Source organism: Agelaius tricolor, unplaced genomic scaffold (assembly GCF_023055355.1).
Source record: "Agelaius tricolor isolate 1412-34295 unplaced genomic scaffold, bAgeTri1.0.p SCAF_5, whole genome shotgun sequence".
NCBI classification, from domain to species: Eukaryota; Metazoa; Chordata; class Aves; order Passeriformes; family Icteridae; genus Agelaius; species Agelaius tricolor.
The window spans coordinates 43,681,200-43,708,241 of record NW_027269265.1 but is presented as its reverse complement, the minus strand read 5'-3'; the positions used below and the strand labels follow the sequence as shown (position 1 = coordinate 43,708,241).

General features: G+C 42.5%; 1 protein-coding gene across 5 annotated transcripts in view; it reads left to right on the top strand.

The window, feature by feature from the left end:
- Positions 1–6,817: 6,817 nt before the first annotated feature.
- Positions 6,818–27,042, top strand: part of LDLRAD3 (low density lipoprotein receptor class A domain containing 3) — a 108,098-nt gene continuing 87,873 nt past the window's right edge. For 3 of the 5 annotated variants that reach the window (XM_071427612.1, XM_071427611.1, XM_071427610.1), the window contains exon 1: positions 6,818–6,943. In XM_071427612.1, the coding sequence (XP_071283713.1) occupies positions 6,910–6,943 (34 nt within the window). In that variant the 5' untranslated portion in view covers positions 6,818–6,909. Of the gene's footprint in view, positions 6,944–7,066; positions 7,223–27,042 lie in introns of those variants that run through there. The other 2 variants (XM_071427614.1, XM_071427613.1) reach the window with 2 other exon arrangements.

Here is a 27,042-nt window from a genome sequence, read left to right as displayed (position 1 = left end):
CTTTAGATTCTGGAAGCAGCCTGGAAATTTCACACACTGCCCATTACCTCAATGGAAAGTGTTGATATGCTGATTGTCCAAGAGGTGATTGGAAGATTTGGTAACAGCATAATCATCTTGCTGTTCTACATGCTCTTTATGAATAGTTCCTTCAAAATCATTGGCTGAAAATATTGACATGTTAGGTAATGACTAAAACTTATATTTTGAATTAAACTCACCCATTTCCCCCGCAAATGCAATGGATTTTTAATGAGTCCCTCCAGAAAAAACAAGTACTCAGAAGATAAAGTGAAATAAAACTGTGACCTGAGTAGGGGAGAGGTGGGAGGTGAGGAGCTTGTAAACAAGAACTCTGTGTGGCTTTGTAGCTAGAGAACTGTAACTACAGAACTTCCTAACCGATCTCCATGTTTATAAATAGGTGTCTTGATTTGACTTGGCAGACACCAACCAAACCCCACACAGCCACTCACTCCCTTCCCTCCAGTGGGATGGGGGAAAGAATCAGAAGAGTAAATGTGGGAAAACTCATGGGTTGAGATTAAGACAGTTCAATAAGGAAAGCAAAAGCCACACACATGAGCAAAGCAAAACAAGGTTTTTATTCATCACTTCCCAAGAGCAGGCAGGAGTTCAGCCATCCCCAGGAGAGCAGGGCCCCCTCACATATAATGGTGACTTGAGAAGACAAATGCCATCACTGTGAATGTCCCCCTTCGACCATCCCCAGCTTTTTATGTTCAGCATGACGTCATATGGTCTGGGCTACCCTGTGTCAGCTGGGGTCAGCTGTTCCAGCTGAGCAACCTCAGCCTACTTGCTGGTGGGGCAATGCACTAAGCAGAAAAGGCCTTGACACTGTGCAAGCACTGCTCAGAAATAATAAAAACATATGTCTATTATTAATGATTTCAGTGCAAATCCAAGACATAGATCCATGCTACCACTGTGAAGAAAATCACCTCCACCTCATCCAAAACCAGCACAACAGGTAAAGTAGAAAGGATGCAATAGTTTGGAAAGTGTTATTATTTTGCAATTGATTCTGCTTCTGTTGCCCCCTCTGACACTCCACAGAATAGGATTAAAAGATAAAACAGGTATCAGAACTTTCCACTGCCATTTCTGATTTTGAACACTGTCCTTTGTATCAGACTAATTGGAACTGGGAATTTACTTGGCGTGAGCAAGCAATGTGGAATAGACAGACTGGTGCTGGCAAGTACGGGGGTGTGTGTGTTTGTGGGTGGGTGGCTGGAAGAGGAAAACGGCTCTGAAAATAACCCAGCTGAAATTTAACATAGCTCAGAGTAAGATAAGTATGAGGAGAAACAGCTGTGTGCCACCTGAGTGATAAAAATTAGGGGTGGATCCTGCACCTTTTTGTGATAGCAGGGAACACAGAGACACCACCCAGTAACACTCCCAAGTTGCCATCACAGTAGGCAGAGTTGTGAGCTAAGCCCCTTGGCTGCTGTCAGGAAATGGTTCTACTGCCAAGGATTCCAGCCTCCTACAATGGCAGTAGGGATAGCTCAAGAACAAAAGCATTGCACTATCAGTCCTGCACTGCCAGGTTATGGACAAATTGACTTCACAAGACTTTTCATCTCTGGTTTCTGAGACCCAAACAGGGAGTATTGCTAGAGCTGCAGCTCAGGCTAAACAGAAGCTGCACAGCAGAGGGCCCTTTGCAGACTGGGCAAAGAAAGAAATGAAAATGAATGGGCCAAGGCTTTGGGACCTCCCCTTTTCATATCACTAGAGCAGAAAAGCCAGTGGCTATTGAAAGCTATGAGTCTCTAACTTGCTGAGCCCAGAACCTGGCAGGAGAGGAGGAAGAGGGTTCCATATGTAAGATAACCTCATCCATACTAGCAGACTATCACAGATTTGGTCCATCATAACATACTCCTTCTGGAGGCTTATTAAATCCCTTCTGTGTACACAAACTACAGAGTAGCTCACATCTCTAGAGACCAGTCCTAGAATTAACCATTTGCCTGCTTGAGGAAGCAGTGAGTAGTGTGCTCCTGAGAGCACAGAGGCAGGCCAAGGAGGTTGGGTGGATCCCTGGATCCAAGGCTGGTACTGCTGGAGCTCAAGGGAAGATGCATGAGTTTGCCCAGGCGCTTCCTGCCCCTGCAGGCTCTGGAGCCCATGGTCCACAGGGGGCAGGAGAGACTTGTCTCACTCTTTGCGCTCCATCCTAGTTCAATTTGCTTTCTTTGACAAGGCTGCCAATGTATTTGCACATGTCTGAGAACTGTCCCTTACTTTTGTTTTGATCCTTATGTTTTAAACTGCCACAGTGATGAGGACCATACCAATGCAAACAGCTACTAGCCCTTCACATGTCAAGATGACAGAAGCAAATGAGTCATTTCAGGGAATTTGAATGCCTGGTATGACTCCTCCTTTAAAAACTGATCTCCAACCCTGTTTTGCAGAGAGAATATTGCTTCAACAGCCAGGTGAACTAGAGATCAGAACATTACAAAGCCATAATGAAGATGAATTCTCATGGATAGATGGATATAGGCTGATATGCTAATATACCTGTTTAACTTGATAGATGCTAATGCTGATGACAAGTTCATAAATATATTTGGATCCACATTTATAATTTTGCTGCAGTGTGTTAAAAATTTGATTATTATTATATTGAATCCTTCAAAAAGCTGTTGCTAATCATAGCTTCAAACTCCCAGGCTTGCTAAGTGGCAGTTCTGTCACATACAAAATATTGCAATACATTATAACAAATTTTTATCCTTAATTACAACAGTCTTGACTTTTCATCATTATCAATCCTGTCACTGAGCATGACACATATAAACTACTAGTATTAATTTTGTTCAGAGTTCCATTTACAGATGGAAGTCAGCAAATTTAGATTGTACCTAGAGAGATTATTGCATTTTGCTCTTTTGCCTCAAACCAGTGTCAGCTCCCTAAAAAATCAACTTCTACCTTATAAGAATGATTGTGAAAATAAATAAGGGTTGTATACTGAGCTGATTAGAAACAAGAAATGAAAAATTTGAGCTTCAGCTTACAACACGCTGAGAATTGGTACTTCCTAGAGAGGTCAGGTTCTCTTGGGGATGCAGATCCTCTGCAATGTACTTAGGAATAATCATTTGTCCCCCTAGATAAGAGCTGAGAGGGCTTCCAATGTGAGTTGTTGGAGATACTCCATGACCTGCAAAACCTAAAAAAGAACAATTTTATACTCAGGCTTGCTGCTGCCACATCTGGAGCACTGGGTCCAGTCTGGGCTCCTCAGTACAAGAAGGCCATGGAGCTCCTTGAGCAGGCCCACTGGAGGGCTACAAGGATAATCTGGAGCATCTCTCTTACAAGGCTTGGAGGAGGGAACTGGGCCTGTTCAGCCTGGAGAAGGCTGAGAGGATATTTCATCAATGTATCTGTACTTGCGTATCTGAAGGGGGTCACCAATAGAATGGAGCCAGGCTCTCCTTGCTGGCTCCAAGCATTGGGATGAGAGGCAACAGGCAGAATCTGATGCACTGCAAGTTCCACCCGAATATATAGAAGAATTTTACTGTGTGGGTGTCTGAGTACTGGAACAGATTTCCCTGAGAAGCTCTGGGGTCTCTCTCATGGCAGATACTCAAAAGCTGTCTGGACACAACCCCAAGTGATGTGTTCTAGAGAAATCCTACTTGAGCGGAGAATTTGGACCATATGGTCCCACCAGTGGTCCTTTTGAACCTTACCCATGCTGTAATTCTGTAATTCTGTGATCTTGTAGGAATACCAATGAGTCTTCTGTGATAAGCTTGTTTGAAGAAAATTTCCCTTTCTTGCCTTTAACCACAGTGCACACAGCTGAAAGATGTGGCTTTCTCGGAATGGATCCTATGACAGCTTGTCATTAATTCAGCATAATTTACTATGAAGCTAATCTCTTTTTCAGAGTATATTCCTTGTTTTTCCTGATTATAGGCTGCATTACTGGTAGCCATTCAGAATCTAGCCACATTCTGAGCAATCTGAAATTATTTATTTGTCCTTTATCTTTGTGGTGTAGGTGGCTGGTAGTTTCATCGAGAGTCAAAGCATGGGTTGACAAGAGTGACTTGCTTGTGGGTGTACAAAGTCTGCAGCAGAGCTGGGATCACATCTTGCTTTGAGGGACAAACCCAGAAATCTGCCCTAGTGAGAGAGGAGAAGGCAGCCTCATGTGAGGCTAAAGAGAATCAGAGTGTGTATTATTGACCTGAGGCCTGTGTCCTATTCACTTACACATACTCAGACTGTTGGCTAATCTAGCTGGAAGTTCATGAGTGTTCACACAGAACACTCAGAAGTGATAGTGCACCTACATGTAAGATAGCTAGAAAAAGGATTTAATTAGAATATAAGATAGGCTGTGGTGATCAAACACAGGGCTCAGCTAGATCTGGCCAGCCCCTTTCATCCTCTTTTCCCTTTATTTTCCCACATTTTTTCCTCCTCAACCCATCTCATAGATTTCCTTCTCCCTACCTGTGCTCTTTGCCCTAAACATTGCACAGTAAATCTTGCAGGTTCCCAAAATATTGTTCCCATTGAATCCCTTCATGAGTCCTATACCACAAGCAATAATCACCTTTAGTTTGTAAGGCATCTGGGAGACAGTTTGTTGGCAGGCTTCACACCAGCTACCAAGGTTTAATCAGTTTTATCTGATGTTCTTTGGAGCAGCCAGTGTTGTCTGGTCCATTTTCCCTGACGATGTTACTGAGGTTTCTCTTCCTGTCCTTGTTCTCCCTGAATCTTTGTGTTAACAGGGATTACACTTTTAGTCACACAGCCCAACATCCAAAAGGTAACGAGGAATCACACACACTGGACCTTTTATTCTGTGCTGGCTAAGAAACTGTGGTGTACAAAATGCTTTTACAGATGAAGAGCTTCCCACTTAATCTCAGCAAACCAGAAGATCCTGCTTTTTGGGAGCTGCTAAGGAGGCTCCCATCCCCCTTGCTTTGCCTCTGAACCCCAATTGCTGCATGTAGTCAGGGTGAGTTGGCAGGAGCCCACCAGGTGGTGAGATGGTCACACTGGGGTGCCACATGGACCCAGGATCTGTGTCCTGGCAGGCAGAGGAAATTCCCAGAGCCACATCGCTCAGGAGTCAGAAACCACTCCTCCTCAGACCCCCTTCTGGAAACTAGTTCCCAAGCTGACTTCTATGTGGGAATTAGCTATCAGTGGTTAAAATACCACTGAAAAACTAACAGAAGCTACATCTAAGTATTCACATAAAAGCCTTATTTTAAATAAAAAATTAAATTCATCTTTCCAAATGCTGGGAAACCCTTATCAGTAAATCTCCACAAGTTTCCGAGTATGTTAAACATAATTGTAAGAATTCTGCTTGAAACATTATTATTGTGCAGATCAGCTGGGCATAGTTTTAGAAATCACTTGGCAGCTTCTTACTGCTATAAACTGGCTTTAATTCTTAGCTAAAATACCTTCTGCACTAAGCCTTCCTCTCCAGCTCTTAAATACATGCCACAAGCTTTTTAGAGAGTTAAAATTTTATTCTATACGCATGCAGATCTACTTATGTCCTTGACACTCACACAGGGGAATATTTTACAACTAAACAGTACCACTTAATGAACCACTCATGATTTTTACATGAAAGCAGAATGGCACACAGTAATCTGGGTTTCTTCCTGGTCATCATATACTGAAAAATGTTGTTCCTTGAAACAAGGCCCACTCCTGCTCCCACTGAAACCAAGCAGGGTCAGGATTGGGCCACTAGATTGAAAATGCAATATAAATTTCCCAAATGCTGTGTCTCAGAGCCTTACTAGGATAGTAAAGCCTAATCTGGCTCTGATTTTCCTTTGTCCTTGGCACTTCCCCCTGTACTCGGCACTGGTGAGGCCAAACTTCGAGTATTGTGTCCAGTTCTGGGCCTCTCAATTCAGGAAGGACATTGAGGTGCTGGAGTGAATCCAGAGAAGGCCAATAGAGGTGGGGAAGGGCCTGGAGCACAAGTCCTGTGAGGAGCAGCTGAGGGTGTTCAGCCTGGGGAAAAGGAGGCTCAGGGGTGACCTTATCACTCTCTACAACTGCCTGAGAGGAGGCTGGAGCCAGGTGGGGCTTGGCCTCTTCTCCCAGTCAGCCAGTAACAGGATGAGAGGACATAGTCTTAAACTGAGTCAGGAGAGGTTTAGGTTGGATAGTAGGAGGAATTTCCTCACAGAAAGGGTGATTAGATATTGAAATGAACTGCTCAGGGAGGTGCTGGAGTCCCTGGAAGTGTTCAAGAAAAGACTGTACATGGCACTCAGTGCCAAGGTCTAGTTGACAAGGTGGTGTTTGGTCATAAATCGGAGTTGATGATCTCAGAAGTGATTCTGACTGGCTATGGAAATACCTTGTCTTCTAGTTAGGGAATGAAGTTTAGAGGAGAATGCATCAGAAGATGTAAGGGGAGGCTTTTTGGAAGCAATATGCCCCTTGGTCGTTGCAGAAGTGTTGAGCGAGCCCGTATGCCCCTGCATGTCCGCAGGGGTGCGGCTCCGACCCAAACTCTTCCAGGTGTTCCTAAAGGGTTCCCGTCCGCCGCTGCACGGCAAGCGCAGACTTTGTTGTAAGACACGCCAATGCCACCGCAACCCGGCCGTCAAAGCTGGCCGGGGGGGTCTGATGGGTAGCAGAGGAGTGGAAGATGAGGCGGCCCTTCAGCCGTGCGGGCCGGGCGGCGGCAGCCGCGGGTGGGCACGGCCGCCCAGCGGGGCGGGGCGGCGGCGGCGGTGCCACCCCCGGGCCCTCCCCCGGGCCGGCCCCCGCACCGCCGCTCCCCGCCGCAGGCTCCGTCGGGCCGGACTGGCGGAGCAGCCCCGAAGTTTGCGGGGCGGCCGGCGCGGGGCCATGTGGCTGCTGTGGCTGCTGCTGGGCTCGGCGGGTGAGTGCGGGTGGGGGCGGTGCCCCGGGGCGCTGCCCGGCAGCGAGGGGGCGGCTCCGCTCGGCGGGGGAGGGCGCCGGGGCCTCCTCGCCACCCCCGCCTCCCTGGGCGGCTCGTGGCGGGCCGGGGGCGCCGCCGGCCGCCCCTCACCGGGCTGCTCTCGCCTCGCTCCCCTCTCTTTCCGGCCGGGCCGGGATGCCCACGGCGGGGGTGCGGCGTGTGCGTTTCGGCCCCTCCGCCCCTCGGGGCGTGCTCGGGGTGGTCCCGGCCGCAGCGGGGGTGAGCGGGGCTGGCGTGGGGCGAGGCGCATGGAGCGGGGCGCATGGAGCGGGCAGCGGGGCCGAACCGGGCGTCGAAGTCTCCGCCGGGCCGAAGGGTCGCGGCTCCGCTGGTACATCCCAGGGCGGGCCCCCCTTCTCCTTTGCGAGGCCGCCTCGGGGCCAGGGAGGCCGTGGCCGGTGCGGGCGACCCTGTGGCGGTGGGCCCGCGGCGGGATACGGCCAAGTGAAGCGCTCGGGTCCTGCCTGGCTTTGCTTGGGGTGCGGAAAGGGGGTTTCATACTTATTGCTCATATTCGTCTATATAGAAACTCTTTCTCCCCGCCACGGTCGGCATATGCCTGTCAAAATTGGCGAGTTGGTGATGTTTTGTGCAGCTTTGCTGCAGGTGTGAATTATTTCTGCAACATGATCTTAGCGAGCACTTTTCCAGACAGTGTAAGTAGCCTGGCTGCATGCTGCTGTGTCTGTTTCCGAATCACGCCTTGGCGATGAAGTGATGACACACAGTGTGTAAAACTCAGATTATCAAGCTCAAATTATTTTCTTTTCTTGTCTTTTAAGAGTATTTGTTGTCATGAAGAACTCGTAAGTTTCACAGCTTCTATGGTAAAAGTTCGAGTTTGGTGTAGACAAGTAGGAAGGAGAAGAGTTACAGGACTTGCACTGTTTTGAAATTAGACAACTGCAAACTTTGACTGTGACATTCGTAAGTCTTTGGAGGTTTAGGTGTCTTTGCAAAACTATTTCCGCCGTTCCATTTTTGGGAGACTTCAGATGAAGCTCAGCTTTGTTTACCTGGATTGTGTTGCCTTCTTCCTTATTAATTTCCATTCTACTACTGCCAAAATTCCATCTAATTATTCACAGCAAGTTATATGTTTCCATGTGTTGAATATATTTTCTTGTAATACCACCCTTATATTAACACGGAGGGATCCCATCTACAAGATACTGATCTTTACATCTGAAGGTTTCCCAGCCACCCACACCCCATATTCCTGCTCCACCTTGGCTTGGGGGCAGTGACAAAGACCTGTTTCTTGTGTGGAAGTTGGTACTTCAGCTTTTTGACTACTGGCTGTGGTTCTTGCACAACATTCTTGCAGTTACTTAACCAGAGACTCTGGCTTACTTTGGGGCAGATTCAAAGAAATTTCTGAAACTTCTTTTTTCATGTGTTCTGTTTTTCTTTTGAAAAATAAAGTAGGGGGTCTTCAGGGATTTGTTTTTTAGATGTTGCTTCCTCTGTATATTTTGGCACCTCTGCAAGCTTCCCACAGGGAGCATAAGTTTGTCTTTGCCTGGCCTTCACTCTGGTTTGAATTTTACTTCTGGTAACTCTTGATATAAAATATAAATACTTCTTTTCCTATTGAATCTTTTTTGGGTACAGATGGGAAACCTTGCAACCCTAGGGATGAATTTCAGTTAACAGAAGATAAACAGAGTATAGTGTCCCTGTCTAAACAGTTGTTCTGCTAGCGTGCAAGTGTGCAGAAGTAACTGTTGACTTGCATTGGCAGTGAACCTTTGCAAGGCAAAGTTGATCTTTTATTTTTGTCTTTATTCATAATATTGTAGTTGTATCAAATAGTGCTTTTCATCCTGAAAGAGCCTATCTGCATGGGAAAGGTTTTACTTTGTTATGATATTTGAGTTTGAACTTACACCAGGCTGTTAATTTCAGTTGGTAACTAACTGGTAATTGATCAGAAAGAGACTATGGATCTGAAGTTTCAGCCTCTGTTCCCAGCACAGGAGCTTCCTGGTTACCTTCCTTTCCTCTTCTAGTCCCCATCTCATTTCAAGTCTCATCAAGCTCTTGGGCAGCTCACACACCATGCACCCAGTTTCTTTCATCTCTCGTGCTCTTGCCAATATAAGCAGGTCAGGCTCAGCTCGGATCCCCTCCTGCTGTCCTGTACATGTCATAGTGTGACCCAGTTTCCAGCACTTTTCTTTGGCTCAGTGTCAGCCCATGAGTTCCTGGATGTAGGTTAGGTCCTGCAAGGATTCCTGTTTCCAGCTCAGACTGTAACAACATTATCAAGTTAAGTTAATATAGAAGGAGGTCTGTTAGTTAGAAAACAGACATCTATGTTTATCTTCTACTGCTTGTATGAAGTAATGGAAGCTGATCTACACACAGTTACAGTGAGTTTTGGAAAGGATTGTTTCAGTGAATTGCAAGTACACTACAGCTGAAAAACCAATAAAATGTAAACAATCCCTAACAGAAAAATGAGTTCTGTAATCCTGACTGCCACTGTACTGTGTATCCAAGACATTTTTTTTATTTAAAGAAACCTAAATCCTACTGAACATGTTTTGAACATAGATTTATGTATTTTTTTTCTTCAACCTGTATATCATCCATTAAGAAGAGAAATGATGGCAGGAGTCACAAACATTCAGGTAAATTAACTGCTTTTACAAAGTGAGCAAAAAGGGACGCTGTTTTTTCTGACAATTACAGACCTGTTTTAACTGAAGGAGGTTTTACAATGTTAGTCTTTGACTGGAGAATCAAAATGCAATGCACAGCTGGGATTTCTAAGTATCATCCCCAGGTGTCACAGTTCAATATAAGGGCCTTTCTGATACATTAGTCAAATATATAATGTAGATATTATGCCTCTTAAAATATACTCAGCTTGCTCTGTATTAAGGGGAAGCTTCTGTGTCTTATTCCCTCCAGTATTTTGGTCTAAGATTGTTAGGACCAGGACCCATTCCACAGACAGCATAAACATGAAGGGCCACACGTGTGCTTTCATTACATTTTCCAAATTCACCTCAAAATCTTGCAAAAAACCAGAACATCCCTAAAATCAAGGAGGTGTAGGAGCTATTTGAAGAGTCATGTTACCACATTAGTCTGCATTGTGTAATATCTGCTAACTTAAAACTTCCACATGGTGTTAAGGAGATAGCCATTATTTCCTTAACTGAGTCTTCATTTGCACTGACATTCAGAGGTATTGCTAATAGAATTTCTTTGCTGAAAACCTTGTGTACTGCATGGCAGGAGTAATCAGCAGTGCTGAGTAGTGGTCTCCACTGTTAGATAAGTAGAGAGAAAAAAGCCACTCTCTACTTGAAGACTCATGTCTGTATTGTTTATTCAGTAGGTCTGTTCTGTGTTTTTCAGGCAGTCCTCTTAAAAACTCGTAAACTGAGTCTAGTGCTTCATAACCAGTGTTTGTCTTTCTTGGTACATAAGCCAGTGAGCATGGGTAGCACATCAGTGTGGGAGGGATGGAGAAAGATTCCTGGAGTGGGTAAGTCGAGAAACTTCCAGCTTGGGACAGCAATAAACAACAAGCACTGGATATTTGCTGAGGATGTGAGTCTGCCAGTGGTCATAATGAGAGCAGCCAGGGGTACTCACTCCAATGCAAAGCTCCCCAGCCATGCTGAGGAGAATGTGGGATTTGTCACAGGAGCCTGTGCCCACACACGAGTTGTCTTGAATGAGTTTCTGGTATTCAGTGTTTGATGTTTGAGGCTGTTGTCAGACTTTACTCTTGCAAGTACATTTTTTGTGCAGAGAGTGAAATAAGCAGAGGATGATTTGGGGGAGGTGTGTCCTTGGCTAGATTTAAACAGATTTCTCTTACTCACTGAATGTGGGGAGTTGCAGGGCCCAGGAGCTTCCAGCCACCCATCCCGCCTGGCATAATTGCTGCAAAGAGTCCGCAGTTGCCAGGCTGAGAGGGAGGAAGCATGACTGCAATGTTGTAGTCACATGTTGTGATAGGCAGTGGAGATTGTTACAAAGAAAATAGACAGTAAAAATGCGCCTTTTGTACAAATGTGGAATAAATTGTTACAAGCATGCAGTCAGTCTGTAGTGCTTGATACACTGAGACCAGCAAGCTCCATACCTCTTTAGAGAAAAAAAAAATTTCCTGGTGGTACTATAATGTTTTTATTGTGACAATAGGAACCTGCATCCTGCCTTCATTCTTATCCTGATTATCTACTGGGTGAGGAATAAAATGGCTCCCTTTGCTGTAAATCTGGTGGACTGTTACAGGGTTATGTTGATTTGTTAAGTAGCAGTGATTAATTTGAGCTGAGATTCAAGCATCTCTGTCTTTCAGGGCAATGTGGGAAGGCCTAATTAAAAATTAATTTGTCACCTGGAGAAAGAATTTGTTTTGGTTTTTGTTTGTGTTATTTATATTTTTAAAATTTTAATTTATTTTTCCAAACTGGTACATTTTACCAGAGTAGTGTCTGTCATATATCCTGTTCTGTGGTTACTCTCTCTGTCCGTGTGAGCAGAAATGCAATAATGGAGTAGGCCTGAAAAATGTGTAGTGTGAGATCTGCTGTGATGGTAGCAGTGCTCTCCATTTCAGTGTCTTGTCTGTTGTAGAAGCTGATGGGTTTTATGAATTGCTAGAAAGCCTGGAAGGCTGTTCAGTTGTCCTGCTTGCTGCAGACTGGAGCTGTGGATATTCTACCTTTGGTACAAGGCACTCTGTGATAGCTATTTCAACTGACATTTTCAGGGTCTGAAAAGATTTGAAAACAGCTTCATTATCAGCTGGCAGGTTTCGAAGATGAGGAAGGAGAAACATCTTGGGTCTCAATAGTTGGGTTTTGGCATTTTTGTCTTTTCAAGTATTAAAATAACTCTTCTGTCCTGGCAGGACCTCATAATGGGCTATATCTAAGATGCAGAATGGAATATTTCAAGTGAAAACAGTTTTCATTATGTATTTTAAGGTAGCTCTCAAGTGAAACATGGAATGACAGATTGCCCTTTGCTTGAAATGTAAATAGATCGTGGCTGGAGGTAATTGTATAGTCGGCCATTAGGATAATCAGTTTATCATACATTTATTGACTGCTATAGAATTTTTGAGGAGCAGCTCATGTATATTAAGAAACAAAAAAACCCAAACCAATAACAAAATTGAAAATAACAAACAGCTTAAGAAAAACTAGCAAACAAAACACCATGGCAGAAAGCATTTGTCTAAATTAGTTACCTCTGATAGTGAAACTTTTGATTTATATGATCAATGGGGTTTTGCATTTGCCAGGACTGTGTGTGTGTCCAGATTATTTGACATCTAGAAGCTTGTAAGCCACAGTAACTTGATCAGATGTTTAGTTTCTTTCATGCAGCCTCTTGTGCTAGTGAAACTGTCAGACTAAAAGGAATTTTAGGCCAACCTCACCTTGCATGCAGTGTTGTCTATCAGGACAGAAAAATCCTTTTAGGAGAGAAGATGGTGTAATAGTAGCTGGCTTGGTGTGTGGGTGTGTTTTAACTTGCACATGGGAAATGCTGAGGCAGTGAAATTTCTAAATGGAGCCGTTGGTCTCTTGTTCTTGTTGCTTATACAGATCCCCACTTACCCACTTCTTGGTTGTAAAGGAACTTGTGGAATCACATATTTATTTTAGTTGCAGCTTATACAAATGTGTATTCTTTGGAAGTTGGAGAGAAATAATAGATAGCTCCTGTTAGTGTGAGAAATGTGTTGAAGGACTGGGGAATCATATGGGTGGATAATCAAAAGGCTCCACATGAACAAAATGAAAATTGAAGCAATTTGGGGGATGGGGTGGAGTGGCTGCTGGTAATTTTTTCCTCTGTGTTTCTTAAGCCTTCTTCCAACCATGGGCTGGACAGCTGTGAACTTGTCACAATTAAAACATATCAAGCAAAGCTGCTCTTTGTCAATGTGTAAATGGTTGAGTAAGTTTCTGTGTCACATGTCAGAGTGAACAGGGAGCTGAGGTAATGAATGGAAGGTGATGTGGCTGTGAAACTGCTAAAATCTGGGATCATTTAGGATTGGGAGCTAATGAACTCCAAGGTCCTGATACTATGTCTTCTTAGCCAAAAGATTTCTATTTTAAAATGGCTTTGGTATCTCTCAAGTAGCCTGTGAGACTTAACTTATTAAAGATTGGAAAGTCTATAAGTTGAATATGGTTGAAATACGCTGTTGTGTTATAAAATAGCTTGTTTCAATAGGGGCAAAAATATAATTTTTCAGGTTGTAGTGCTATTTTTATTCTTTAGTAGGGATTCTGATTAGTTTTTTTCCTTTTAAATTAAATGAGAAAGCTCTAAGTACTGCACCTTGCTCTGGGTCTCAGGTGTTGCGTTGTTATCTTTCATCTGCTTAGACAGATTCCGGATGGCTCCTAGGGAATGTGATCAGGAAGATTCCTGGTTCAAGATTCTCTTATTGAAAATTTTAGATGGAAATCACATGAGGTATCCTGTGTTGGTCTATTTTGAAACTGTTGGGTTTGTTGGATGAAAAGTTCGATTTTAGGTAACATTTTCCTGTGAGGCCCTATCTCTGTTTTCATAAAATGTAATAGTGTTGCTGCAGCAAGTAGGTTGTGGTTCCATTAAAAATTAAGATGTGAATTCTGGCTATTAAGTATTTGTGTTCAGATTCCATCATTCCCTGGAGTAATTTCTCTTGCTTTATGTATTTTAGATGAATTTATCACTTCAATTGTTAATGAGTCAGATGATGCTTATCGCTCCAGACAGAACACCATCGCCAGCCATGTGTATATGTGTCAACTGAAGACTTGCATTCTTCTGGGCAAAGCTATTCACCATCTTACTGCTGCAGGATCTATATAGGGGGATAGAACATAAGAAAATAAAGGTAGTGTAGAAAGTAATCTTACCTCTAAGGAGTTGCAGCTGGGCCAATTATCAAAGATTAGGAACAGGCCTGACTTTAACAGGCCACAGCTATAACCAATGAGAAGAAGAGTGCTATAAAAGAGTGGGGTGGCTGGTTGAGAGGGGAACTGGAGTCAGTTGGCTGCTTTGTGAAGAAGGAAGAGTCAGTGCTCTGAGGAGCTGCCCACGAGAAGCACCAAGAAGGTATGAAACTTTTGTGATAAGAAGACAACAGTATGGAGCCCCTGCAATGAGATGACAACAGATCTATTCCAGGTTGTGTTACTGATCAGGGTATGACTTTGGGCAAGATTTAATTCTTTCCTCACTGTATTCCCTCCTCTTTTATTTGTCTAATTTTTTTTTTTGACACCAGCTTTCTTACCATCTTTTTCTGATGCTGTTAGTGCTACCCTAGTTTTAGTCAAGAGCTATGTGCCACAAATATCAGGCATATGTTTTTACAGTTCAAAATAGTGGGTTTGGCGTTTAAGAGATGTTCTGCCTTGCCTGGTACGGATTTGATGTGAGGTAAGTAGATTTTTCTTGATATGATAATGTTTAGTCAAATATTCCTGTTTTTTTCCATTTCTTTTTTGTTGTTAGCGTAAAGGCATTAAGATTCCTCAAACATAGGAGTGTTAGGTGTACAAAGATGTGAAGCATGATAGAGACACACAAATTGATGTACTTATGAAAATCCATGTATTTGTCAAGTTGCACTTTCTCTCCCTTTTGTAAGGCAGGGCAGGAGCTGACAAGTTGAAGTACTGTTGCTTGTCTAGGGTGCTCTGCACAGGGAACCCATGATTCAGGACCATGTCAAACCTGCGAAATAGTGGCTGCTTGACAGGGAATGCAGTTACTGCTCACACATGGCTACAGAAGGGAATGCTTGAGCTTGCACTTTTGAGTTTCAAGGCTGCTAATTCAGTCTCAGGGCTGGTATTCTGCTGCTGTCTCCCAATGCAAGAAGTTATGTTAAAGGCTATTAAATGTTTCTGCTTCTCTTTGTATAAGCTTAGCTAAAATTCTGCAGCTAAAGATAGCCATTATTTCTTGGATTTTGAATCCCTTTCTTGTCAGATTCAAACTCCTTTCTTTTTCTTTCTTTGCCTGCATCCTTGATCTGTTGTTGTGAAGCTGCATGCTGATGACTTAGGCTTTACATGCTTCTTTTCATAGATGATTTGTGCCACTTCCTTCCTCCTCTCCGTATCCTTTCCTCTTTTTTTCCTTCGTGCCTCATGACCTCACCAAATTGTACCCATTGAAGCATAGAGCTAGCCATGGATTTCCTCATCATGCCTCCGTACTTAAAAAGAAAGAGGCTGTTATGTATACTTACTATATCTATGCCAAACTTGAAGGTAGGTATTGTCATTTTTCCATTGCCTCTATCTATTGCAGATGTTCTGCTTCACTCTACCACCAGTGCTGGGCTTGCTTTTCTTCTCCCTGTCCATTGCTTAGCACAATGCTGTTTGCTAAGGCTCAGCTTTAGGCTGTGTAGGACTTTGCTGCTGTGTTTGAGAGGTGGAGTTTAGTAAGAGCAGACTACTTGGGACTTGGTCTTACTCAGTTTCTGGTACAATTTATAAGTGAATTGTGCATCTTAAGCAAATGAGCCATTTCTCAGGGATCATTTATGAAGAACAGGTAATGTTCACAATGCAAGACATGTTTTATAAATTGCTAAATCATTAGTGAATGCATTGTTAAATATGTGCAGTCATAGACTAGTTAGAGAGTTAAATATGTAGAGTTGCTTCACCTGCCAAAGCACGTCAGTTGTTCATAAACACATAATTGGTAGAGTCAGCATGTGTGACCTTCAAAGGAAACACACTGCAATCAATGAGTTTCAATGGCCAAATAAGTCCCGTTAGGCAGCCTCCTGCCAGTGACACAAGTTGCTGTGGTGGCTGGGTCCAAAACAGTGAAATCTTAAAAGCTGAGTGGAACTGCACACTCCTAAACTGAATATATGGTTATATGGAACCTGATGTGCATGTTTTTTGTCCTGAGGAGAATGGCTGTACACCTACTGAGTTTGAGGCTCTGATGGTGATCTTGGATGGGTGATCTTGAAGATGCCAAACTGAATCTTCCATGATCTGATCCAACAGTAAGAAATGTCTTCTCAAGGCCTTGGCATCATGTAAAATCTGAACATCTTTGCTTGTTTGTGTAACTGGAAAGGCACAGTACGGATGCTGAGATCGAGATCTGCTCAGTCTGGTAGAAAGCAACCTGCGCTTGTGAAATCCTGGAGTCTGGAAGAACTTACTGCTCAATTACTTTTAAAAGACCAAGTCCTTAAACTAAGTAGGCATAATTCAGAATTGGCTAAGGAAGAATAGCAGTGTTTGTGGTGATTGCTGTCTTTCAAACTCAGAAAAGGCTTCTTTTTCCTTTCAGCAAGTTTTTAAAAGGTAAAAAGAAGGTGGAGAGGGAGGAAAACAATCCATATGGCTGATGTTCAGTACCTGCTTGTGAATGAAATGAAAGCATAAATGGAGTTACAGGTAGAATTGTGAAAAAAACCAATCCAAAACACTGTGAACTTTTAAATGAGCAGATCATTCATTTTACTGTGTAACCAGGGTTCTAGATGTTAAACTTGACATTAATTGAATCGAGTCCTGTTGGAATTCCGATTTATGTTCTCTAAGAAGCGTTTGGTAGCCGTGTCTTAAAAGGTGAGATCTACATACTCTTTTTAGGCATTTTCAGTCTTGTGAATATACTGGCTTTGAATATCAGCAAGTGTGGAGGGAAGAGAAAAGTACATCCCTGTAATATTTTTCAGCTTACACATTCTTAATCCAACCACAAGCATTTGTCCTCAGATGGAGGACTTCCCTCTGTTATGTGCAAGCAGTATTTAAATTTCATGAACCTATTCTTTTTATCTCCTCTGAAAATGGAATTACCATGTGCAGTATACAAATTAAGAATCTGCTTCTGTCCAAAGATCAAAGTGGTCTGTCTAGAACATTAGCAGAGTACTTGGAAGACAAAAAAGACATTGATAGTAGAGTTCCTAAGAGTATTTTTGAACAATAGGAGTTGGCAGTACCAGTTGTACCCTGAAAATCTTCCATGAGGAATGTGAGCTTCAAAATTGCAAGTTTGAAGTAGACTGTTGTCAGATTTTTTTCCCTTATAGGGATTACTGTCAGTATCATGTTTTTTGAAATGTTTTTCATTGCAACCTTTCTTTTCAAAAAGAGAGTCCAGAATAGCAGTGACCTTATTTTGTACTTGAATTATATGTCCATTAAGGTTAAGAGCGCAATAGACATTTTTCTTCTTCAAGTTTTCATAAAATGAGGGACAAAATGTTTTTCAGTGTAATTTCCTATTTGCACCGCAATTTCAAGTGATTGAAATGCCTGCCCTTTTCAATAACTGAGGTATTAGACATTTCATGGAATACTCCTGATTCAGAGATCCTGCATGTAGGCTTTTTAGAGGTAGCATGTAAGAGTGTGTGTCTCTTAGTTACATCAACAGAGTCCACCCAAAAGTGGTGGGTACTTGATAACAAACTTGCTTGGTTTGCACAGCCCTACCTTTTCATCAGTCTCACGTTTTTCAATATAGTACAGAAAGGGTTTGCCATTCTTATGCAAAATTGTGCATATTAGTTACACAGGAAAGGCCCAGTGTCTCTTCCTGCTGTGGCTTTGGTAATGTTCAGGCTTTCAAAGTTAAGGGCTCTTTACTTATTAATGGTTTCTACATGAGATAGACTTCAGCGTCTAATCAGATTGAATATCCTTAAAATTGCTAATGGGATCCTTGAAAATCTGCCAATGGACTATATAGGTTTTCTGATGAATTGTTTTAATTGAGCTCTGCCTTGCTATTTGGTTAACAGTCTTCAGGGTAGCCTCAGGCTGCTTACTTTCCAATTTCCTTGTGTTATCTGTAGATAAATGTCCACCTCATTGGACCTTAATGGCCAATTAGCTGAGTCAAATAAAATCTGGAAACACAAGAAACAGTGATGATCATTGGCAGGATATTCATGTCCTAACTGAGGTTGAATCCAGAGTTGCTGACCTGCTGACTGCCACTGCTCCTTGTGAGTAGTCTCATGGGGAAACTGTTCGGCCATGGTTTAGCTATTTTTTCCCTGCAGTGTTGGTACTTTGTTTTCTCATCAGTAGTTGTAAAATTAGGCAGATTTCTATTGTGAGCAAACTTTCCAGTTGAAGAAGCAATCAGTGTAACTTCCTTTGGGCCTGTATCGAAGAGACCTCTGTAAGGCCCATTAGATCTGTTAAAATTAGGCCCACATACAATCATGGACTCACCAAAGCCTTCCAAGACTGACTCCAGCCTTTGACTGAACACCACCACATCTACTAAACCGTAGCACTAAGTGTCGTGTCCAGTTGCTTCTTGAATACTTCCAGGGGTGGTGACTCCGCCATCTCCCTGGGCATCCCGTTCCAGTGCTCACCCTTTCAGTGAAAAAATTCTTCCTAATGTCCAACCTGAACCTCCCCTGGTGCAGCTGTCTTGAGGCTGTCTTCTTGTCCTATTGCTGGTTGCCTGGGAGAAGAGGCCAAACCCCACCTGGCTACAACCTCTTTTTGGGCATTTGTAGAGCGTGATAAGGTCCCCTGAGCCTCCTTTTCTCTAGGCTGAACAACACCAGCTCCCTCAGGACCCATACTTCACCTTGTTGAGCCTCATACAGCTGGCTTTGGCACATTGATCCAGCCTGCCCAGCAGATCAGCACTCCTGCCCAACTTAGCACTGTCTGCAAACTGGCTGACAGGACGCTTGCTCCTCTCATTCAATTTAATACCTCATTAATAGAGGTATTAAACAGGACTGGAGCCAACACTGAGCTCTGCGGAACACCACTTAGGAGTGGCCACCAGCTGGATGTACATTCCCCAGTGGACCTGGCTATCCAGCCAGTTTTTAACCCAGTAAAGAGTGCATGATTTAGACTTCTAAAATATCAGGTGGTTATCTCCATTTTGTAAAGGAAGTGTGTCTTATATGGGATGTCTCAAAGGAACAGTAACATTGAGGAAATAGAATGATCTTTGCGCCTTTGCCAGTCTGGCCCTTGAAGATGGAATAAGTTGGGTGTTTGCAAACACAAGCCTTCCAAGCTACTTTGCACATTCCTGTAAGAAAACTAACTTGGCACGGATTTAGTTACTGTTCCAGCTTTGTTTGCTTTGGTTTAGAAGGACTATGTTGGCCTGTTGTGTTGGAAAAAATGTGTTACTGAAATGCTATAGTAAATGTTTTGGTTAGAGAACCGTTTGAGTGATCTCAACTGTCAAAATTAAACCCTAGGTGTAAGCAGCTATACCAAGAGCTAGTCATTGCATGTTTCCAGGGTGGAGTGATTTTTTGGATACTTTGAAATATACAGATTTATAATCTGTTTTCAAACAAGCTTCCCAAGTTGTTCCCTTTTCCCACTAATCTCATCCCAACATTAAACAAAGTAAAGAGTATGTGCAAAAGGAAAACAGAAATTGAACCATAGCAGGTGTTCTTGTTGGACCCTGTAAGTGTAAATAAGAGGGCAGTTAGTTTCTGTATCTAAAATGGTTTGAGTTTCTTAGGTCTAGGGGATCACTTATCTCTAGAGTTACCATGTGAACTGAGTCTAGTTGGTAGTTGAAGCTGCAATTTCCCAAACTCCTTCCTGCTTATCTGTTACAGAGTGGTCCTACCTATTTTAGTCAGAATCTGTGTATCAGCTGCATTCCTGCATAACTCAAAGATTTTTGGTTATAAAAATATAAAAATGCCTGTTTACTGTTGAGGAGTAAATGGAGTTTGCAGACAACACCAGGCTGGGTGGGAATGTTGATCTACTGGAGGGTAGGAAGGCTCTGCAGAGGGATCTGGGTGGGCTGGATCAATGGGACAAAGCCAATTGTGTGGAAGTTCAGCAAGGCAAGGTGCTGAGTCCTGAAGCACTTGGATCGCAGCAACCCCGTGCAGTACTGTAGGCTTGGGGGAAAGTGGCTGGAAAGATGTCCTGTGGAAAAGGACCTGGCGGGGGCGGTGGTTGACAGCAGCTGAACGTGAGAAGGCCACTGGCATCCTGGCCTGAGTCAGTGTGGCTTGCAGGACCAGAGCCGTGATTGTCCCCTGTACTCTGCACAGGTGAGGCCACGCCTTGAATCCTGTGTTCAGGTTTGGGCCCCTCACTGCAAGAAAGACATTGAAGTAGTAGAATGAGTCCAGAGTAGGGCAATGGAGCTGGTGAAGGGTCTGGAGGACAAGTCTTGTGAGGAACAGCTGAAGGAGCTGGGGGTGTTTAACCTGCAGAAAAGGAGGCTTTTCTGGGGGGAAATCTTACTGCTCTCTACAACACCCTGAAAGAACATTGTAGTGAGCTGAGGTAGACAGAGTTACAAGCAATAAGACAAGAGGAAACGGCCTGAAGTTGTGCCAGGGCAAATTTATATTGGGAATAAGGAAAAAATTCTTCACTGAAGGGGTGATCAGGCATTGGAACAGATTGCCCAGCAAATGGTGAAATCGCAATCCCTGGAAGTGTTCAAAAAACATGTAGATGTGGTCCTTAGAGATATGATGTAGTAGTGAACTTGTCAGTGCTGGGTTAATGCTTGGACTCTGTGATTATTGAGGCCTTTTCCTTCCTTAATGATTATATGATGCACAGATGGGCTTTAATATTAATAGTTTGCATTTTTTTATAATATTTCTTTAAAAACAGTTTATATATTTGGCAGACAACTGATCAGTATATATCTCCAGGTACTCATCTTCTCAGCATCCAAGCAGGGTGGAAACATAAATTATGGATGCTGGCAGTATTCCCATGGGATAGGAGAGCATTAGTAGTCATTAACAGATAAGGAAAACTGAAGCCAAGAAAAGCAGAATAATATGATCATGTAAGACATCTGTGGCAGGGCTGAACCCTATCTCTGGTCATCTAAAATTCCACACAGAAAGCTGCCCTTCCCTGAAAGACATCTTGTCTGCAAGGCTGGACTACATGGCAGGTACTGACATTCATCTTCCTCCTTCTGAAGCTTATGTCACCAGCATTCCTGTCAGAGAGCTGACTACAAGTCAGCACACTCGCATGGGTGTAACCATTGTGGTGTTTGAAGGGATGTCATGGTGTTTCACACCAGCTGGATGATGTACGGCTGCTAATTTGTAAAGCTGCATCTGTGTCTGCCTCAGCTCTAGCAGCTGCTGTTGAGGGTGAAAGCTGTATAAGTGTGAGAGACTTACCTTTAAGTGCATGTAGACATTAGCCTGTCTGCTTGCTAAGTCTAATGAAAAATTGTGAAGAGGCAGGATATATAATGTGCAGTGAATGCTCGTATCTTCCTTTGTCTGGTTTTTAATGATATAAATAGATAATGGCAACAGTTGGAAAGCTCAGTTGTGAAGTATGGTAGGAGTAGAGTGAGTTCTCTTTCCTAGATCACTTTTATGTGTTAGTGATAGGAAATGTTCCTGTATGGCATTACTGACAGCCTTGAGTGGCTGGCAAGAGTGTTTTAAATCCGAGACTGAATTCTTGGCTTTCTTCTGAGTTTCTAGTTGAATATATTTGCATTGGCAAAATTAGTTGGCTGACTTAAACACATGTTAAGCACAGACATAAAGTATCTTGAAATAGTAGAGCTTGAATACCTTCTTTGCTTTCTCAAGGGCAAATTCTGCCACTGAACATATGTTGTAGATCACATTTTAAAGTGGTTTTTCCCTGGCTCCAATATTGCTGTCCTTTATTTTGAGCAGCCTTTTTCTCCCCACCTCTGAAATGGTAGTAGGATGTGGTTACTGAAATTATTAAATTCTGTACCTGGAGCATTCACTGTGCCTCTCTGAAGCAGGAGTGTGTTACAAATCAAGGTAATGTGTGACCATGTACAAACAGAACTGAGATAACGTGCTAGAGATAAGTGATCGTCGGCAAGGCGTAATGTCGTGGAATTGTTTGCTGTCTGCCTGGCTTTGTGCCGTCTGCAAAATGGGGATGGCACTTACCCACCTCAGTTTCTTTAGTTTCATAAATGCTGGTAAGTGCTCAGTTCCCCAAAGTGAGTGTCATCAATAATTCATTATCGCTTAATTGCTGGAGCTGGTTTCCGATTGATTTGCTAAGTAAGACGCTAGGAAGTGGTAGTTGCCACTGTCAGTTCCACTTCTCTACTTTTCCCAATGTTTTATGAGGTTGTTGTGCACATGCCTTTTTCCTTCTCCTCCATGAATGCTTTGCCCTTAAGCCCCAATAAAATTGTAGTAGCTTATGAGAAGAATGGAACAAACAGCATCAGGTGAGATGGTGGATTTCTTTTTGCATCAGCAAAGCAGCAGGTCCAGGAAGGGCTGAAACTCAGGCTGAACTTGGAGGACTCAGCCCTGCGTGTGTGACAGACTATCACTGTTTGTTACTTTTGCTTCTTTTCTTTTTTCAAGTAGGCTACTTCTAGACTGCTGTCTTTTCCTCTTGCTGATGCTCAAAGTGCTTGCTTGTCTCTTAGCTTGTGCGAGAAGGCTGTTTCAGTTGTCCCTTTTATATCCCTACTTTGAATCATATGTGAGTTATTTCTGATAGTTTTTCATTATAATCAGAACATGTAGGTTGGGAGTGGATAACAGTTGTACATGTTTTGCTTTCTTATGTGAGGAGTCATAGATAAGGATTTGGAGTTGTGCAGGTTCTCCTTCCAGTGTTTCCTGATGTCAAGAAGTTAGTGCCTCCAGTCTCCTAGGGTGGAGCATTGGCAGATTTCTTTTTGGATGCTAGAGAGGGGAACTTTAAAATAGATGTCCTGAAAAATATGTGGTGCTTATTTTTATTAGCATAGGGCAGTCTCTGTTCTGTGTAAGATGTGAACTAAAATATAAATGAGGAAGCAGGGTAGTATCACGCTCTCTGATATGTAGACATGAGAGATGGGGAAAAAGTATTAATTTATCTATATAGCTTATCCCCTGGGACACTGCAAGGGTTTTTCATCTACTTTCCTGGATGAAGGTCCAAAGATAAATAGCTGCAACTGGACTTTATTCATATGTTTTCTGATCACTTTCTTAAAATTTGGGACATTGCCTCACCTTGCAAAATCTGAACTGTTTAACACTTGTGCAGGGTTTGGCAGTGCCAAATGTTTTCAAACACTGTGCTGCATCCTAAAAAACAGTGCTCAGTCTGTTGGAGCATGTCTTTCATCCGAGTCTGGTTTGCCAAGGAGGCATTAAAGGGAAATATATGGTTTGTTTTTTGGGGTGGGTTTTTTGTATAAACACACATAGCTTCCAGACTAATACAGTTCTATCTTAAACACACATGAAGAATGATTTTGTTGCTATTTTTTTACATTCTTGAGAATTTGCATCACATTTCTTTAAAATAACCTCAATGGGTTTGTTTCAGTGCATTAACTTCTTGCCTTCAACTGCTGTGGGAATAAAAATGAATTGACATCTCAGTTCTCAGAGATGAAAGAATATCCTGATTTGGAAGGAACCCACAAGGATCATCAAGTCCAAATATTGGCCCTGCACAGGACACCTCCTATGCCTGAGAGCATCGTTCAGATGCTTCTTGAACTCTGTCAGGCTTGGAACTGTGACCACTTCCCTGGGGAGCCTCTTCAAGTGCCCAAGCACCCTTTGTTGGTTTTGTTTTAATGTGTTCTGATGTCTTTAAACTTCATTAAAGGGACTAGGCTAGAAAGAATATCAGTGTCAATCATCTGCTTTGTGTGATTCCTTAAAGACCTACTGCAGTCTTGCTTCAGTTTCCATTAACCAAGCTTCCTTTAAAAAGTGTTGGTTTCAAAATGAAATTTCAAATGATGATATTTCATTTAAATAAGGAAGTTAATCTTTTCAGCCTGCTGTACTTTGTTAGGTCTGTAGTCACTCTTGCCTGTCTTCAGGGAAAGAGGACACAAATGATGCTGCTACTTTGAGTAAATAGTTTCCCAAGGAGGAGTTGTCAAACTGAGGGTTTTGACTTGAATGTGTTGCAGCTAGGATGTTTTGCACAACAATGTACCTGCATTACGTTCCTAAATCTGTTCTTCCATATACTAACAGGAATATTTATTGTCAACCTTTCTAGGCAGAAAATTGAGAAAAGAGTACTTTTTAAGTCTGTACAATGGCTTAAAACATCACTTTCCACAAACAAGAGTAATCCTTGAATCAGTGCTTTTCTCAAGTACGATTTTAACATGTTTAGTGGAGAAGCTCTGATATAAAGGTGCAGCAGAAGGAAGAATTAAGGCTTGGGGAAGGAGTAATTAGTTTCTGGTTTCCAGTGGCACAGTGAATTTTGTGCTTTTGGTTTGGGAATACGAGGGGGAAGGAAAATTTTTCTGCCATACATTTAAAGTTTTTCTGTGGTTTTGATCTTGCCATACAGATTTTTTTCAGTGCTAAGTAAGCATCTCTGTCAGTGTGTGCTTCTTGCCAAGATGCTCCTGACACACAGAAGTTATGTGGGCATACTGGGAAAGTTGTGTCACCACCCTTCTCTGGCAGTTGCTGTGATTGACAGTCTGTTGTGTCTGAGTGTGATGAAGAATGTCAGCCAGGTAGAGAGTGATCTGCAATACACTGAAAAATTTATAATGGCCATTCAAATGATGGCAGTGATGACACTGCAGCGTTACCTTGTGGTAGCAGTCTCTGAGAACGTCTTCCTGCTTTTGGATGAAGCTTCCAGACTGCTGAAGGATACACTGTACCATTTCTGATCATATGAATGAACTTGGTGATCAGATGAGGATATAAATTCTTGCTTCTTTTCACCTTATCTTAAGGATCTCTGTGTTAGGGGTGTTGTATTATAGACATTTTCACATGACCCTCTTTTGAGTTCACACACGGAATGAATGGATGTTGTTTGATGGAGGTAACACCTCAGTTAAGTTTGTGTGTGCAGTCATCAGCTGTAATGAAGTCAATACTTAGTGTATTACTTCTAAATTTATTTTGTGGAAAAAAGCACAGCCATAGTGCAAAGAGCTAATAGATAATATTAAGTGTTTCTGGTTGAGCCATATAATCTGCTTTGTGTGTGAAACACAACAATATGATCTATGACACAGCTTGGACAAAGTTTCTTGGTCCTGGGTGAATCTTAGCACTCCATTATGTTTTCTGTGTTAGTTTTCTCTTTATACTTTCAGATTGTTCACAGAATATGGGTCAGTGTACATGGTCAAAAGGAATGCTATTTTTGAGTTAACCCCCTGAATCAGAAATATCCATACACAAAACTTGCAGCAAAGCAACAAGTGCATAAATATTTCCTTTCTATGTTATAGACTATATTGTGATTGAATATGTGAAAATTAATTGCCTAGGAGATTAGGAGAATGTGAAAGGCTGAATGTGATTACTATAGTCTTTCTTGAGTGATTAAAAATGAAGTTAAATTAATTCTATTTATTAGTTGAGCTTCATCCCTTTTTTTTCCCAAAGGGACTAACCTCTGAAATAAAGTCCTGTTGCTTAAGTAGAAAGCAAACACAGTTGAAGTGCTTTCAACATAACAGAGAACTATACAGTTAATTTTTCCTGCAGCCACTCCAGTTACATGGCTGTTAACAGTTAAATTATGAATGAGGTAGTCTGAAGGAAGCTTCTTCTGACTCTCAGCATTCTCTTTTGTTTGGGTTGGTCACCAGGGTCACAGGAGTCTCATTCCACATGGAGCAGTATGAGATGCAGACAGGCTTTCTTCTGGACTTGAAGAGAATGCGACTGAGTTGTCGGTGTCATTCACAAATCTCAGCTCTTCTGGGTCCTTAAACTCAAGGAGTTTAGGTTCTGGTGCAGTGAATTATGAGTGTTCTCATACAGATTGATGAACAAAGGCATGTCTGGAATGATCTGGGCTGCAAGGTGCTTGCTTGGGGGTCTCTGAAAACAGAGCAGCCTGGTGTCTTGTATAATATATGAGATCACAGGTTAGCCAGTGACATCACCATTCTCATCATGTTGCTTATCCTGTGTCCTAGACAGCATGGCTTATTGTCTTTTAGTGTTGTGTAATGTCTCCTGCTAACAGGATGGCACAGCTGACCTGTTAAATTGAGCATTAGTGATAATAACAATGAAAGCATCCTTTTTTGGAAGCATCTTGGAAGATAGTGACTTTTTTGTGTGTAATAAAAAAATATTGAAAGTGGTCCCAAGTTTGTGGTCTTTATGATATAAGCGCAGGATTTGTCTTGTCGGCCAAATATTTTTTGCTTTTGTGAGAGTGCTTTTTTTGCTTAGGTGCTGATCTTCACATACTTCAGTAAATCGCCAGTATTGGGAAATAAAACTGAAGGGAAAATTTAGGGAAGATAATTGTGCTAAGTGAAAGCCCCCTCCTACTTGTCTTGTAGGAAGAAAGTCTTCACTCTCTTTAATTTTTTTTCCATTTGCTTTACATCTTGTCTGATGCAAAGTATGTGAAACCTTTCTGAAGTGTTTAACTAATTTTCCAGTTATAGCAGAGTCTGTTACCTCAGAGCTTTGTACTTCACCTGTGAAGCCTGTTTTTCTGATGCTAATGGAGTAGCTTCAGAGAATAGGCAAAGCCTCAGTGTATGAGTGGTTGGAGTTTACTGGGCTTTCCAGCAGTGGAGGTGGCAACTGTGACTGTGACCCTTGAACAGAAGATCTGAGCAGAATCTGTCACCTTGACTTTTAAGAAAATTACTGCAGTAACTGGGAGTCAAAATTAGAGAAATGAGTCTGTGAAGAATCTCAGGTGCCTTATTAAGAACTTTATTGCTCCCAAGCGTCTTCAGTTCAGGTTTCCTCAGGAGAAAAGTGAGTTTTCAATGTTTGGCAAGATTCCTGTTCTTTTAAATATAGGCCTGTGTTTAAAGAGAGAGTATGTGTGACAGAGACTCTGGTGCTGAAGGACTGAAAATCTCAGTAAGTCTGGAGTAAGTCTGCTTAGATATTTGGCTAGAAAAGTCAACTCTAAATGAGCAGAAGCAAGTAAAGACTGCGAGTGGGTTGAGACATTGTTCTGCCAAGGAGGAATCAGAGTTGTCATAACAGCAGTGATGCACTGCCACGCTGACTCTTGGAAATGCAAAGGCTGGAGGCTGCTTTGCTTTTGTTGCTTCTGGTGCACACT